At 38.4% G+C, this 16722-nt stretch overlaps 1 protein-coding gene across 28 annotated transcripts in view; it reads right to left on the bottom strand.

Annotated features, from left to right (window-relative positions):
- Positions 1 to 738: 738 nt before the first annotated feature.
- LMO7 (LIM domain 7) overlaps positions 739 to 16722 on the bottom strand; it is a 309870-nt gene continuing 293886 nt past the window's right edge. For 27 of the 28 annotated variants that reach the window (XM_077973779.1, XM_015121212.3, XM_077973778.1 and 24 more), the window contains 6 exons: positions 14279 to 14331; positions 10135 to 10348; positions 6046 to 6342; positions 4068 to 4176; positions 2824 to 2926; positions 739 to 1496 (listed from right to left, as the gene is read on the bottom strand). In XM_077973779.1, the coding sequence (XP_077829905.1) occupies positions 1474 to 1496; positions 2824 to 2926; positions 4068 to 4176; positions 6046 to 6342; positions 10135 to 10348; positions 14279 to 14331 (799 nt within the window). In that variant the 3' untranslated portion in view covers positions 739 to 1473. The remainder of the gene's footprint in view (positions 1497 to 2823; positions 2927 to 4067; positions 4177 to 6045; positions 6343 to 10134; positions 10349 to 14278; positions 14332 to 16722) is intronic. The other variant, XM_028837588.2, reaches the window with a different exon arrangement.

Genomic DNA, 16722 nt, shown 5'->3' with positions numbered 1-16722 from the left:
TTCATACTTATAAATAATTATATGCAGAATGAATTCAAAGACAGAGCTCTTGTCTTTGGAATCTGGGATTCAGAATTATATTCTTTATGCTTTGGGGCATTTGACAAGTTATCCTCAAGGAACACATTATTACTTTAACAATAATCAGAGCAAGTACTAAATAAAATTTTTATCTCCCACATTAACATTTCTTATATATTTTAAACCTATTCCAATACAGTTCTCAGTTCCTAGAAATGTCCATTCCACTTACATTATTATAAAAGATTCCAGTAAGTTTAAATTTTTGCTCAAAGCATGTTAAAATTTTGTATCCTTGCATTCCCGCTCCAGATTTTTTAAACAAGAGACTACACTTTTTGCTTTATAGATATTCTAAGCTCACTGTTGTCTTCTCCTTTTATCATGGGGGTAGTAAAAGAAAAGATTTTATTCAAATGATCCAACAATTCATTACCCTCACCATACAAATGTATCCAAAAACATAACTTTATCAAAAATAAAGTTCCTTATTAAAATGTTTCAGTAAACACATCCAGACTGTGGCATAGTCTCGAAGGTATGCACTATGTCAAAATTTGTCAAATTATACACTTTAAATATGTCCAGTGTATTACATCAGTTACACCTTAGTAAAGCTACTGAATAAAGCGTAACATCAAAAAAGGCCACATACTGAAATATGACTAAAAGGCCTGAGGTCAGACACATACACAGAAGAAAAAGACAACCCACTCCTTAAATGCATCAGCAAGTTTATTTACAAATGCAATTGAACAGAAAGGCTCACCAGTTTCTGGAGAAGACTTCTAGTATACAAACCATGGTTATTTTTCATTAATGAAAATAAGCAGCTTTCTATTGGTAATTACTTAGCAACATTTCTGGTAAAGAAAATAGAGCTCCCTTCATCAAGCAAATAAATGGTACATTGACTGCATTTTTTAAAAATCAGAATACATAGGTAGAAGGAAGGATACAGAAAGCACATTTGGGGATAGATTTTAATGAAATTTTCCAAATGGTTCTGCATTAATTTAGAATACATTACAATAAACAGAGCAAATGCAATTATGTATTTATATTAACTATTTCGAATAATGTTTAAGAACCTTTTTTAAAAAAACAATAAAATACCCTCTTCAAAACACCACTAACTAGAAAGTCAAACTAGATCATTATCTGCCTCAAAAATATTCTTAAGTTCTTATTTTTTCCCTTGTGCTCTCAAGATGCTGAATTCAACAGGTAAATACTGCACTTTTCCCCACACACAATTACCTTATAAATAAACAACAAAAATACTGGTTCTACCAAGACTACAATGCTTCTATGCAATCTAAAGAGGCAAAAAAGTTATTCTTTAAAAAAAAAAAAAGGCAAAAAAGACATACAACACATATTTATAGATCTACACGAGCAGCAACCACCTCTTCTTCTATCTGCAACAGTGCTTTCGTATGGAGGTTTACATCACATGGCGGTTGGCCGTCCAGCTGATCAGGCAAGGAGAGAAGAAAGAAAAGTGCTTAGATTCAGAAACGTGAATATTGCCACCTGGGATACATAGCAGTCATCACTCAGAAAGTGGCCCAGTGAGGTAGAAAGAATAACCTGTCACTCACTCTTAAGATAAAGCTAGGCAAATCTCAGTGTCTCGTCTCTGGAATTCTTTATTTGTAAAAATGGAGTAAAAATGAAAATGAACTGCGCACAATAGAAATAAATTACACTCAACTCTCTATTATTTGTCTTGGAGGAGAGAAAAGGCATGGGCAATTTTAAAATGATGATTCCAGAAATCATTTCTATTTGGCTTTGGAAATCGATGAGAGAGAGAAAAACACACGCACATACACACACCCCCACCAGTACATGCCCAGCCTTGACTTTCTCCAACCTCAGTGCCAGCATCCAGGAAAGGACTGGACAGCTGCAGCAGGAAGGCTCAGAACCCACCGACAGACAAAAGAGAGTTGACTGGGCTTAAACCATTTCCAAAGCACTCTTCACATAGGGGCCATATAAATACCTCAGAGTTCAAAAGCAAATGGTTTTGCTGATACCACTTGTAACACCCTTTCACAATAAGGAAGAAACACACGTTACCAGCATCAAGGTTTAAAATATAAACAGCAGTAAAGGTTGTCTTGCTGTAGCTATACACAACACACACCCTAGTTATGCTAGCCTGCCTTTGATAACACACAAACACATGCTTAGATGCAAAGTAGCATTTGAAGTTTTTTGAAAAACTCTTTTCCAAAAATGACACTGAAACACCATAGTTAATACTTTCCTATTAAAATTATATATTGACATATTATATATTAACATAAAGCACAGACTGACTTATTTTGTATTACATAGAACAATATTTTTTAAAGTTGGTCATATTCTAAATCACATAATCAGAGCCCATTGTTAAATAATAGAAGTAAGTTGATGAGAGACCAATCTTTAGTCAAGAAACAGATTATAGCCTAAATAGAAAATTCATTGAAGTGTTTTGGTTTCTTTGTCTTCTTGAGTCATTAAGGGTCTCTGAGGACCCTGGGCAGATGATGCAAGACACCACCCTGACTCTCGGACTCTGTTCCTCTCCATTCCTTGGCCTCACAACCCACTCCTATGTAGCTGGAACCCTGAGCAGTGGCCCATTCACTATACACACTCTTTGAGGGGAACACACTACAATTCTTGAAACCTGGACTCCTACGGCAGTGAACTTGGAGGGGAGCTGGCTGCAGGTTCAGGGAAATGCATGGGAACCCGTGGTCTCCTTAAAAGGCAAGAAATTTTCTCTCTGATTTGCTCTCTTACATTTGAATCTGAGATAGCAGTCGTTGCAGTACAGCTGGTGGTTTCTGATTCTGACTTCAGCTCCCGAGGAAGAGCCTCCGAGGTCACACTCACAGGCAACACACTGGGGAACAAAGAAAAAGAACATCCAAAGTCAGTGAGCTCAAGAAAGCTTGGGGCACTCCTCGGGATGGGGGAGAAATGAGCAGAATGCTACTTCTAAGCTCTTAGATACATTTCAGCAAAGACAAAAAAAAAAAAAAAAAAGGCTGAAAGATGATTAGTAGATTAAAATCAAGCCCGCCAGATAAGATGCTAAAGAATTCATAAAGCCAATATTAAGAGCCGAGATGACCAGTCTAAATACATTCCCCCAAAATAGAAATCATTTGCTGATTGACTTAAAGAAATTTAGTTTTATCCCGCCAGAGGAATGGCAGGTAAGGCCCCCCATGAAAGAACTGGCCAGAGTGAATGAAGGCTGGGTCGTGGCACTCCACCCTGGGGTGGGTCGCTCCCAGTGTCCCTGCTGCACTAGTTTAGCAAGTGCTCCCACACAGCGCCTCACTTCAAGGCTGGATATTTCGATTCTATGTGCCCAAACTCTAATTATCTTGACTCATTCTGCTCTGCCTAGGAACAGCCCAAGCCAGCAATGTACAAGCTTAAACAAGCTGTGGTCTGTGGGCCTCCAGGATCAACAACCGGAATCATTCTCTGGCCCAATGCAAGCTCAAGAATCAAACAGATATGTCTTTAGAGACAGAGATTACAAAACCAAACAATTAAAGCCTTAGTTCCTTCTTATGTGCAAAAACCTATCAGGTATAAACAGGCTGTGCAATTATAAAAATAGCTACAATGGTAATGGTTTTCCTTACATGTTCTTCCTACTGAAAGCTAGGCTTTCAGACCCTGTGATAATTGCATGTGTCCCTGACCTTAACAACACTAGCAGGTTATTGATATATTTCAAGTATGCCTCTGACAGCATCTTAGAGAAAGCAACTTATGTACTGTAAATTTATAGAATTCTAACAGATTAGAAATAGAAAATGCAAAATTTTTCCAGATTTAAGTTTTAAAACAAGGTTCAAGATTTGAGAACTAGGGGGAAGCAAGCAATTTGTGATTCAAATGCAGCACAGATTGACGAATACAGCACCTAGCTTGTTAGTGGCACATCTACACCCAGCGGCTCAAAGAAGCCATGCGCTCTTGAAGCAAAGCTTTACAGGCCTGCAAGCTGTTTGTCTCAGTCTCACCTTAAAACAATGCAAATGATAACAAAGACCCAGGGACTCGATGATCATGGCGGCTCCTTTGCCCAGAATGTTATTGCAGTAGGAGCATATGCGCTTCCCACTGACTGACCTAGATGCAGAACAAGAATGGAATGGAGGCTTTCACCTGGGCAGCTCAAGATTCTTCTTTAAAAGTCACACTCTGCTATTAACATTGATAATAATTTAAGAAAAGCTCTATACATATATCTGTGGGAGAATAACTTTTTACCAGCCAACGAAAGAATGCCTTGATTATACTCTAACCTTGAACCATCTCCATGGCAGCTCTGAGACCCTTGACACCGATTCACATAAATGAGCAATTTCAGTGTAATTAGTCCATCCTGCAATTTCTGATACTATCCTCCTTTGATCACGTCTGTATTCAGCCATAGCTGCCTCTCATCTCATCCACCTACATCTTCTTGCCAGTTAAACCAAAGCACACAATGTTGATCATGTCCTCCTACCCCCTCAGAACACCAAAAGGGTGGCCCCAACTTTCTTCGAGAGGCTTTGCAAGTCCTCTGTGACCTATTTTTCTCAGCCTTAGTTTTCACCCTCTTTCTTGGTCCCCCAGTTTTCTAGTTACAGAGAAATGTCAGTGCTTTCCTGACTGTGCCTCTGGCTTAGAGGATTGTCTCTGCAGGGAAGGAAACGAAAAGTACCTGATGGCTGCCATGGACAGAGGGAAGGAGGATTTCTACTCCACTTTTGTATACAGGTCTTTTCTCCTCTCCCGGTTGGTAAGGCAGCACCCGTTCTTCCACGCCTCTGCACCCCCACAGAATGAGCACAGCGCTTAAGAGGGCACCTCCTAGATCAGGACCTTCTTAGGTCACAAAAGCCCTCAGTCCATCCCTCTGCTCTCCCAGAATGGGTCTCTCAGTCAGTAAACGGGTCCCCCTCCTCTAGCTTCCTCTCATCCTATAGACTGCACCTCCCCACGGTACCCAAATTTACCCTAAATCTTCACCTCCGTTCTCTCAATTCAAACTCATTGATACACACTTTATATCCTGGTACGTGTAAAATTATTTTGGATTTATATAAAACATGTTTTCTTATGAAAGTCTCTTATCTGATAGCTTTAAAAAGTCTCAATATTAATCAATGTGTTTCTACTTTGAAGTATCCCATTTGTGATGGAAAGGAGTACATGCCAACAACACTCTCTTGGGGTGAGGAGCGCAGCACTGCCCGATGTACTTACATGAGGCATGAAAGATCTGTGGAGAAGCTACCCAGACCTAAAAACCCAAGCAGGGCTGATACCTGAGCTTCACTCCATATATATAAAAAAAAAAAAACACCCTATCATAACATATACACTTCCCACACCATATGCCCTAGCAAATTCAGCTGATGTAGCCTGACCAAAATGTGGGCAAACAGAACGCCCAAGCGATGATTTTGGCAATCAAAAACCCCAAAAGCAAGATATATCCGACTTCACATTTTTTTAATCCAGCTAGTTCGAAATCCCCCAGATGATGGAGCATGCCCGGAAAAGCACTGTAATGCTCTTCTTTTACACTCAGTTCCTTGAGTTTGTATGACACTGTCATGAAAATAGCTATTTGACAATACTGCTTCCACTCAGAAATTTGAGAAGCATTTGTGAGCTGCTGTATGTTCTCATGATTCCACACCGAGAAGTATTCAGGCACGTCTTACATCCAAGACACTGACCACAAGCACAGGCAAATGAGACGGTGGCAACAAGTAGACACCTTCAGTCTCCAGTGGCTTCACAAGACATCCAGAAATGCTCTTAGAGTTGCATGGAAAGGTATTAAGCAAGCCTTCATTGATTTCATACTAGAATACCAAATCTGACACCTTTGAAAGGGCTTCTTTTTCTTTTTCATTGGAAAACTTGGACAGGATTTGGGGGATATTTTAATGAAAAAATACCCAAGACTAAGAGAAGAAAGAGAAACGGCAAGGGCCTCACCTGTTGCGCAGCTGAGAGCCTGACTGTGAAGTTGAAGGGGAATGGCTTCTCGGGGTGGGGGACTGTGCAGTGGCCACACCTGTGGTGGAGGTCTTCACAGGGCCGGCTGAAGGCGGGGGCACGCTGGAGGAGGGGTTCCGCATGTAGGGGCGGTTTGATGTGGACACCAGCTGAGGTGGTGGGCGACTAAAGTCTTGCACGGAGGAAGAGGCATAGAATCCTGTGGGCTGATTGAGCCAAGGGGGCTGTCTCCAAGAATTGGACCGAGGGGAGTCCAGGTTATCTAAAGATTCGCCTCTGAAACACAAAAAAGACTCGTCCAAATAATGTGATATGTTCAACTAGAAATCTGTTTAATTCATCATTCCATTCATTAAAAATCCATTTTATATATTTTGTATGTGGGTATTAACTCAGTATTCTAGTTACATATACAGATGTTCCTTGATGTATGATGATGGGGTTATGTCTCAATAAACCCATCATAAGTTGAAAATATTGTAAGTCAAAAATGCTTTTATTTCACCTAAACCACCATACGTCGTAACTAAGCCTAATCCACCTCAGTCATGCTTAGAACACTTACCTTAGCCTACAGTTGGGCAAAATCAAGGAACACAAAGCCCATTTTACAATAAAGTATCAAGTATACAATTTACTGAATATCATACTGGAAGTAAACAACAGACTGGTCATACGGGTACTCAAGGTATAGTTTCTACAAACGCTTATCACTTTCACGTCATTGTAAAGTCAAAAATCTTAAGTCAAACCACTGAAAGTTGAGGACCACCTGTAAAATTATCTTTAACAAGTAAAACTGATTTTCATCATCAGTGGCATCAGGTTTCATAGTCAATCAACCTTCTTTTTTAAAATCTGTTTTCTTTCCAACTTTTATTTTAGGTTTAGGGGATACACGTGCAGGTTTGTTATGTGGGTCAATTGAGTGTCATGGTGGTTTGGTGTACAGATTATTTTATCACCCAGGTAATATGCGGACTACCAGAGAGGTGGTTTTTCAATCCTCAACCTCCCACCCTCCACTCTCAAGTTGGCCCTGGTGTCTACTGTTTCCTTCATTGTGTCCATATGTACTCAATGTTTAGCTCCCACTTTCAAGTGAGAACACCTTCGTTTATTTTTATTTACTCGGGGCTCAGGTAAAACAATAAATACCAACCACCAAGAAAGAAATATAATAAGAAAAATATTTTTAAAATAAGAGCTAATATTCTACTAAGTCTAAGAAGATTGACACCCTTTAAATCTTCAACAGTTTAGACATAGCAAATATAAAGTCTTTTAAAAATTCAAAGAAATACATTTTAAGAGCTTAAATATGACAAGCATTAGGTTAATACTTTCACAAAAATATTAACATTATTGAATCTTCACGACACTAAGATTTTTTTTAATCTCATAGAAGTGGGCTTGTCATAGGAAGAGCCAGTCGGTGGTGGAACTGGCTTTCAAACCCAAGTTCTCTAAAACAACCCAGATCATGCCTCCTGTGAAGATTTCATTTACGTAGCACCTGAACCCCTAAATGTAGCAGCTGTTTAATGTCCACATTATAAAAGCATTTATCAGTCACTTCCCTTAAAGTACATATGCTTTTAAAATCAGATTTAGCTCCCAAATGGATTTAAATACAACTTTTGCAAAATCTCTCTTAAAATTCATGTACTAACATTAGTACTACCTACAAAAATGAACTCAAAATTATGAGAATTCGTCTACCTGGTCAAATTTAATTTTATTGCTTTCAAAACTTTTTCTTATCCCAAGCTTGAAATTTTTCTTTTAAATTTTAACATTATAAAAATGATACATTATCATAAGGAGAAAGACTGAAGCTGCAGAGAAACACATCTGAGGGAGAAGAAAAGTCCTTCCTCTCCTGACTCACCTGCCCTAACCCGCAGAGGCAACCACCATTAAATGTGTGTTGTTCCAGACCTTTTCTCGCATATGCAAGCACATATTTACATATACACACAAATTTACATATATAAGTATAGATGTGTCTATATACATATGTAATGTGTTTGTGTTTAACAGTCTTAAACAAATGGATTATTCCACAACAGTTTGCAGTAACTTCATTTCCATTTATTATGTATTATCTTAGAACTATCGTCATTCTGCTCATATGATAGACTGTACTTCAGTGGCCTCCAGTGAACCATACCTTTTGGTATCCACGCCCTTGTGTAGTCTCCTCCCACTGACTCTGGGGTTAGTTACATGACTAATTTGGCCAATGGGGCATCAGCAAACATGATGCACATGGCAGCTTGATAAGCACTTGCTTATTAGGCATTGCCTTGGTGCGAGCTTTTCCTCTTTGAATCCAGGTCCCATGCCATGGGATAGCCCAAAAAACTGTGTGGAGAGGCCTACATGCAGAACACAGGCCCCTCAACTAGTAGCTCTGGCCAAGCTCTCAATGAAGCCTCTACAGCTACAGGGACAGCAAATTACAGCCTACTGCCAAGATAGACACAGTTCACGAGCTGAGACTATTTTTCACATTTTCGAAGAGTCTTTAAAAAAAAAAAAGAATATGCGACAGAAATCTATGTGACCTGCAAACCCTAAATTATTTACTATCTGGTCCTTATACATAAAGACTTACCAGTCCCTGCTGTAAATGACTACAGCTGCTCAAGTGTCCCAGCCAATATCATGCAAATAACTGCCCAGTCAATCGTCAGGACTGTGAGAGATTATGAGTTATTGTCTTAGTTCACTAAATTTGGAGGTGGCGTATTATGTAGCAACACTTTTCTTTCATTTTTCAATAGTCATGCAGTGTTCCATCTTATCAGTATGCCACTGTTTATCGAATAACTACTGAATATCTCCTTACTAGCAGACACTGTGGTTTTCTTTTGCCATTAATGAATAATGTGTAAGTGTACATCCTTGAATATATCTTCGCATATTTATCCAAATATATCCAGAAGATAGAGTGCTAGAAACTACATTGCTCAGAGGGTCAGATATATAAACTTTTGCTTAATACATACTGAAAACCTGTCCAACCAAGTGGAAAGAAGAATTCCTATTTCCATATATAATTGTCAATACTAAATTTAATCAATTTTAACTCTTTACAAATCCAGTGAACAAAAGAGATACATTATTGTTTTAGGACTACTGTTGATCTTTTACGTTTATTGGCTTTGTGTTTCTTTTTCCCATGACCTGTCTTGTTCATATCCCTTTGTCTATTTATTTTATTTATTTATTTATTTTTTTGAGACAGAGTCTCTTGCTCCGTCATCCAGGCTGGAGTACAGTGGCGTGATCTCACGGGTTACAGTGATTCTCCTGCCTCAGCCTCCCAGGTAGCTGGGATTACAGGCACATATCTATTTTTTATAGAGTTGGTAGGGATAATTTTCTGATTTTTACAAAGTTATTAATATACTGAGATAATTAGCTCTTTCTCTGTGATATGTTACAAATAAATTCCCCAGTCCGTTTGTCAGCTAAGAAAATACTGAATCAGAGCAGCTGCATTCATTTACCCAAGATACATCTTTTAAAATGTTCCTGCACTCATTTCCAATTAATATCTATATCTTTATCTCCTTAAAGTTATAAAAATTAGGTTTATCATTTTGTGAACCCAATTATCATGATTCCAATCTAATCATTATCTCATTAGAAATATAAAAATATGAAACTTCTGTTTGTTGAAGTTCAGCAGCCAAGAAAGTTCTAAGAGCAGTGTGCATTATTTAAGAATCTGAACCTCCCTTCAGAACGCCCCGTCCAGATTTCCAACCTATTAACCATGTGATTCTGTCAGTGTCTTTCCTGCTTGAGCCAAAGTTTCCTCATATTAAAAAAAAGAAAAAGAAAAACACTGGAATTATTATCCCTACCTCAATATGTTTTCCTCAGATTAGATGAGGTCATGTAAACTGAGCAACTGGCTGTCTAACACACAATAGTGCCCCAGAGCATTCGCTCTACGTTCCTTTCATCTCTTCTGCCCAAAGCACCAGCATGTCTACAAATTAAATATCTGCCTCACAGTAAAGACAAGAAAACAACTCCTAAGATGTCTCGCACCTTCTCATGATCCCAGGAAGACTAACAGGCTCTTTGTTGACACTGGCACTGCGCTGTCGGATCCAGCTGTTGTCATTGTGAAGGGGTGTTCTCTTCCTCATTTCCTGAAGGATTTGCTGCCTCTCCAGCTCTGCTCCTGATGGTACTTGCTCTTTCTTGGAACTCCTCTGTGAAGAGGTCGTGTTCCCAATTCGGTCTAAATATTTATTGCTTCCTAAATTAAAACAAGTCAAAGGCTTTGGGATTAGCACATTTTAAAAGTGACAGTGATGACTGACATCACTAATGATCAGGGGAATGCAAATCAAAACCATAATGTGATACCACCTCACTCCTGCAAGAATGGCCATAATCAACAACTCAAAAAATAATAGACAATGGTGTGAATGCAGTGAAAAGGGAGCACTCCTAAACTGCTGGTAGGAATGTTAACTAGTACAACCACTTTGGAAAATAGTGTGTAGCTTCCTTAAAGAACTATAAGTAGATCTACCATTTGATCCAGCAATCCCACTACTGGGTATCCACCCAGGAGGAAAAGATGTCATTATACGAAAAAGATACTTGCTCACCCATGTTTATAGCAGCACAATTCGCAACGCAAAAATGTGGAACCAACCCAAATGCCCATCAATCAATGACTGGATAAAGAGAATGTTATATATATAAAATAATGTATGTGTGTGTATATATATACACACACATATATACACACATATATGGCATATACACACACACACATATATATATGACACGGAATAATACTCAGCCATAAAAAGGAATGAATTAATGGCATTTGCAGCAAGCTGGATGAGATTGGAGACAATTATTCTAAGTGAAGTAACTCAGGAATGGAAAACCAAACGTCGTATGTTCTCACTTATAAGTGGGAGCTAGGCTATGGGGATGCAAAAGCATAAAAATGACACAATAGGCCAGATGTGGTGGCTCACGCCTGAAATCCCAGCACTTTGGGAGGCCGAGGCAGGTGGATCACAAGGTCGGGAGATCGAGACCATCCTGGCTAACACGGTGAAACCCCATCTCTATTAAAAATACAGAAAATTAGCCGGGCATGGTGGCAGGCGCCTGTAGTCCCAGCTACTCGGGAGGCTGAGGCAGGAGAATGGTGTGAACCCGGGAGGCAGAACTTGCAGTGAGCCGAGTTCGCACCACTGCACTCCAGCCTGAGCGACAAAGCAAGACTCTGTCTCAAAAAAAATAAATAAAAAATAAAAATAACACAATGGATTTTGTGGACTCAGTGGGAAAGGGTTGGAAGGGGGTGAGGGATAAAAGACTACAAATTCAGCTCAGTGTATACTTCTTGAGAGATGGGTGTACCAAAATCTCACAAATCACCACTAAAGAACTTACTCATGTAACCAAATACCACCTGTTCCCCCAAAAACCTATGGAAATAAAAAAATTTTTAAATAAAAAATACAAATACAAAATGATAGAGAGAGAGAGATGGAGTTGATGTAACAAAAAAATAAAGTGTATTTGAAATTGCAGCCTCAATAAATAAATAAATAAATAATTTTAAAGTGACGGGATAAATCGCCATGGCAGTGCAGCTTAAAATGTGGCTTTGTGCACGTGTGCTAACATTGTCAATTCTCAATGAGGGTACTTCATGAGAACATAAAGTAACTGCCTCCTATTCCAGAAAGTCCAGTTCCACAGTCAGAGCCATACCAGAGAACGCACTTGGGAAAACGAAAAAGGCTGTCCAAAAAGGCAACAATCAGTACTGGTTTCAGTATTACTCAGTTACAAAGTGCTCATCTAGAAATAGTTTTTCTTCCACTCATCCGTTCCTAAATTAAATCAATCAAGAACATGCTCAAACGTTTGCTGTAACAAATCTAAAAGGAAATGGAGTTTTCTTCTCTCAAAAAATGTATACTCCCCTGGGGAGAGAGGACATAAATGCACATATCTCTGGCTAACATGACCCGAGTGTGCACGGTATAAGTTACAACCAAAATTGTAAGAATATGAGCACATTCAATCATCGAAATGGTTTTTGTGAACATGAAAAATACTCAAGCAATTCAAATAATCATCTATAAATGTTATTAGACTTGCTTCTACTCTAAGAAACTGACAGAACTATAATTCGAATGTTGAATTTATTCGTGACAAGTAAGTCAGGTTTTATCCTAAGGACTTTGTCTCTTGGATTTGGCGATTAGTTTCTGATTGGGGTAAAACACCCACAACTTTGACATATCATTCCTGCCTTAATCTGGATTCGGAAATCTCATCTAAGGATTTATTTTCTTTCTTTCTCCACATTTATTGCTACTGCCATTCTTTCAAAATGTATTGTTTGTCTATGCCTTGGTTCATCTTCCAGTAAGCAATGAGCAAGACCAAAGGTTTCTCATACAACTATATTTACATTTGTGTACATACAAAGCTTATCAATTGGGTCAGACTTTAAATAAATGTTGCTTTTTTTTTTTTTTTTTCTTTTTTGACAGAGTCTGCTCTGTCACCCAGGCTGGAGTGCAGTGGCATGATCTCGGCTCACTGCAACCTCCGCCCCCCGGGTTCAAGCGATTCTCCTGCCTCAGCCTCCTGAGTAGTTAGGACTACAGGCATGTGCCACCACGCATGGCTAATTTTTGCATTTTTAGTAGAGTCAGGGTTTCACCATGTTGGTCAGGCTGGCTGGGATTACAGACGTGAGCCACTGTGCCTGGCCTCTTTTTAAAGTGTTGTTTTGGTATAAGCAAGTTTTTAAATCAAATATTTAATAACTTCCACTGCCTGCTATCCAAGAGCTTGCAATGAGTTAATGAAGGGGGAAAACACACATACAAAATAATCCAATTAATGACACAAGCCACAAATATTAACAAGATTATTCTGGAGATTCAGTTTTGGTTACTGAAAGGTCTTGTGTTTACGTTCAGGAGAGAGAATATAATCACTGCAGGTTAAAAATATTTCATGGAATACCAAAGTACTTAAACTATAATTTTAATGGTGGCTAAAGGCAAGTTCAGGGGAGAAGAAATGGAAAATACAAATAGGGAAAGGTAAGACCCGAGGAACCAGATCAGAAAGTATGTGATAAATTGGGAACTGAGAAAGATGATAATGTGGTTATAGTTAAAGACCCCTTAAGGGAAAAGTAGCAAAATTGGCTGGAAAGTTAAACTAGAACCAGATAACGAAGGTCCTAACTGCTCAAAGAAAGGGATAATCATAGAACTGTGAATTCCAATAAAAACTGTAAGTTCTATAAGCTTTAACCAGAGGTCACAAACTAGCTGCCACCAGGCTATTTGGCCTGTAGATAGGTTGGTTTGCTCACAGAGTATTTTAGTTTTTTAAAAAGATCTCTTGTCAGCACATAAAAGATAACACATGAAAACAATTTTTTTTTTTGTACTTTTCTGTTACAACAGGAAGAGTAGGCAATCAGAGGCTTGCCTTCTCCAGCATGGCAATGATAGGCTGGAGCTGGGCAGTGGCTATCCACCTTGATGGGCATGTTGACCTCAGCCCCACCTGGACCTTCATTCATTCATGTAGATGACCAGCCACCTGCTTACACAAATCCTGATATGCAAACCCTGCTTAAAATGGTAATTACCACTTAGGGTTTTTTTTCATAGTGACATAATTTCTGCTATATGCATTCTTCAGAAACATATTCTATAATATTAACAATGTCAAGTTCAAATTGTTTTTGTATAATTAGTGAAATCATAATTTTTGATTTTTTGACATTTTGGCATTTACATGCATAAATCAAATTAGTATGCAATTTTTAAGTCCTCCAGTATTTCGTAGAAATCTTTTCTGTACTGTTTCTTTAGCTGCAAAATAAAATCTACTATACACAGCTGCATCAGCATCGCTTTGCAAAATTCCCACATATTTCATTAGCAATTTAAAAAAACCATTTTAATCTCCCAGTATTTTTTCACTATAAAATAAAGCCAAAAATAAACACAAGATAGTTGTTTTGCTGTTTTTATATACAGAGGTTAAAATACTAAGTATTTTAATTAAATAGTCTTAATGAATCTGAAATATCTTGACCTTAAAAATACTTCTCCTAACATGATGGCACAAATAAGCAACTGTGAAGAAGGAGTTTGGGGGGAAAAATTGCATTTACCATTTTTATTTGTGGAGTAATCATCCAGTTCAGTAGTAGATCTGGATTTATTCCTAAAACACAGAACACAATATATTAAATATGTCTCATTAATAACCTCTTTTATATTTATGAAGTAAAAACACCAAAGATATTGCTTTTTAAAGCAGTTGATTTATTTTGTATGTCTGCTGAGAGCAATTACTTTTAAACCAAGAAATTTTTCATCTTTCACAAACTCACAGAAAACCTTGACATCACTAAAAAAGAGAAGAGTGAAATGCTGGAAATAGATACAAACACGTGACAGTACTTCTCCAGTTTGTATGATGATGAAGACTATAATTTATTGATCAATTGTTGTCAACGTTTGCCCTGGTCCAGATCTCAATCTTACTAGGCTTACAAAGCATCTGCCATCAGATCACCTACAGTCAGTCCATCCCACCTCCTCCACACTGCCCAGGGTTATAATGTCAACTTCTTGGGCGTTAGGGTGCCACTGACTACTGTGGAACATTAATTTACCAAATGCCATCTTAGTGTTCCAAAGAGGTACTAAAGCATACAGCACAGTCAACTTCTGGAAATGCCTTAACTTTGTACCAGTAAAACTTAGGTATATAAATCAACACATGCTAATCTCATTCCCATTCTGCTAGACACACTGAACTTTGAAAATAATAGTGGTAGCTGGGCATGGTGGCTCGCTCCTGTAATCCCAGCACTTTGGGAGGCCGAGACAGGCGAATCACTTGAGGTTAGGAGTTTGAAGCCAGCCTGGCCAACATGGTGAAACCTCATCTCTACAAAAATACAAAAACTAGCTGGACGTGGTGGCGTGCGCCTGTAGTCTCAGTTACTTGGGAGGCTGAAGTGGGAGAATCACTTGAACCCAGGAGACAGAGGTTGCATTGAGCTGAGATCGCGTCACTGCACTCCAGCCTGTGTGACAGCGTGAGACTCAGTCTCAAAAAAAAAAAAAAGAAACGAAAAAGAGAATAGTAGTAATAACAATGTATAATATACATTATAAAATAAGATGTAATATTACACTTATGTACATATATGTACATATTACATAGGTATAAATCCAATAATCTATAATACATAATGTATCATAAGTGGTAGACAGCTGCACTTGTGAATAATTTCACTTGTATCTACATAGAAGAAAACATTTATTACCGGATGTCTAGCCACACTCCTCGATGCCTCTAGGGCATGCTTTATCTGGACTGCCTGCAGGTATTCATATTTTCCTGGCTTCCTTAAGTTTCCTTTCTCTGCATTTTAGTTATTTTCCCCAAGGTCATGAGCTATATAAATAAAGCTTTTGTAAATATGTAAGTAAATCCATAACTTTTAAAAGGAGATAAACACTTTAATGATTTACAGTTACCCAGAGAGATTATAAATAAGGTCATCTATCACCAGATTTTCCTTTAGCTTATTGTCAGCCCATTACTACCTGCTTGTCCCTTTCCTTTTCCCCTTCTATTCTGAGCCCTGTTCAGTTATCCTGGCTGCTTGTAGATACAAGTCTTTCCTTATATCTAACAAATAAGACAAAAGGAGACATTTCAGCTCTGAAAACACAAGGTAATGGCCCTCCCCTCGATATTGGTTTGACAGACTGTTTAGAAGCCCTCAGTGATTTCAAAACTGCAAAACATTTTAAAAATTACTTTAAAACATTAAAACAATATTTTAGGAAATTTTAAGATACATATAACTTTCCAGATATCTTGAATTTTATCTTCATTCCCCAAAACTGACCAGTAGTTCTAACCAAACTGCCTAAGAGAAAGGTCACTATTCCCATTTCAGATGTCCCTTTTGGGAGTAATGTTAAGCCATTATTCATAACCTTTTTAAAATGAAGATTACGTTGGATTACAGAAAATGGACACAGTTCTTTCCCAGCCATGCCCATTCCCCTTGCAATGTGATTCCTGCCATAAAGAAGCAGTGTTCTTCTCTTCTCCATGATCTGTGACTGTATGGAGTAATGTTAAGCCATTATTCACAACCTTTGTAAAATGAAGATTACGCTGGATTACAGAAAATTGACATAGTTCTTTCCCAGACGTGTCCATTCCCCTTGCAATGTGATTCTTGCCATAAAGAGGCAGTGTTCTTCTCTCCTCCATGACCTGTGACTGTGACTTTAGACAACTTAAATCTCAAGATGCCTTGCAAATTTCCTCTTTTTAATTCCCTTTCCCCACCTCACCACCACGTACACATAAGACCTCCCTGGCTGGGTGGACGTTGAAAGATATTGACCCAGTTGTTCTCACTGCCCCAGCTGACCCCAGCCAACCCCCAAAAGCAGAGCTACCTAGTTAATAAGTAGCAGATATATGAGCGAGCCCAGTCAACTAAAAGGCTGCCCAATTGAGATCAGCCTAAAATGCTGACCCATAAAATCATAAGCTAATTCATTAAGTTCACGAGTAGTT

This window comes from Macaca mulatta, chromosome 17 (assembly GCF_049350105.2).
Source record: "Macaca mulatta isolate MMU2019108-1 chromosome 17, T2T-MMU8v2.0, whole genome shotgun sequence".
Taxonomy (NCBI): Eukaryota; Metazoa; Chordata; class Mammalia; order Primates; family Cercopithecidae; genus Macaca; species Macaca mulatta.
The sequence above is the reverse complement of the archived record's forward strand: the minus strand, read 5'-3'. Positions and strand labels throughout refer to the sequence as shown.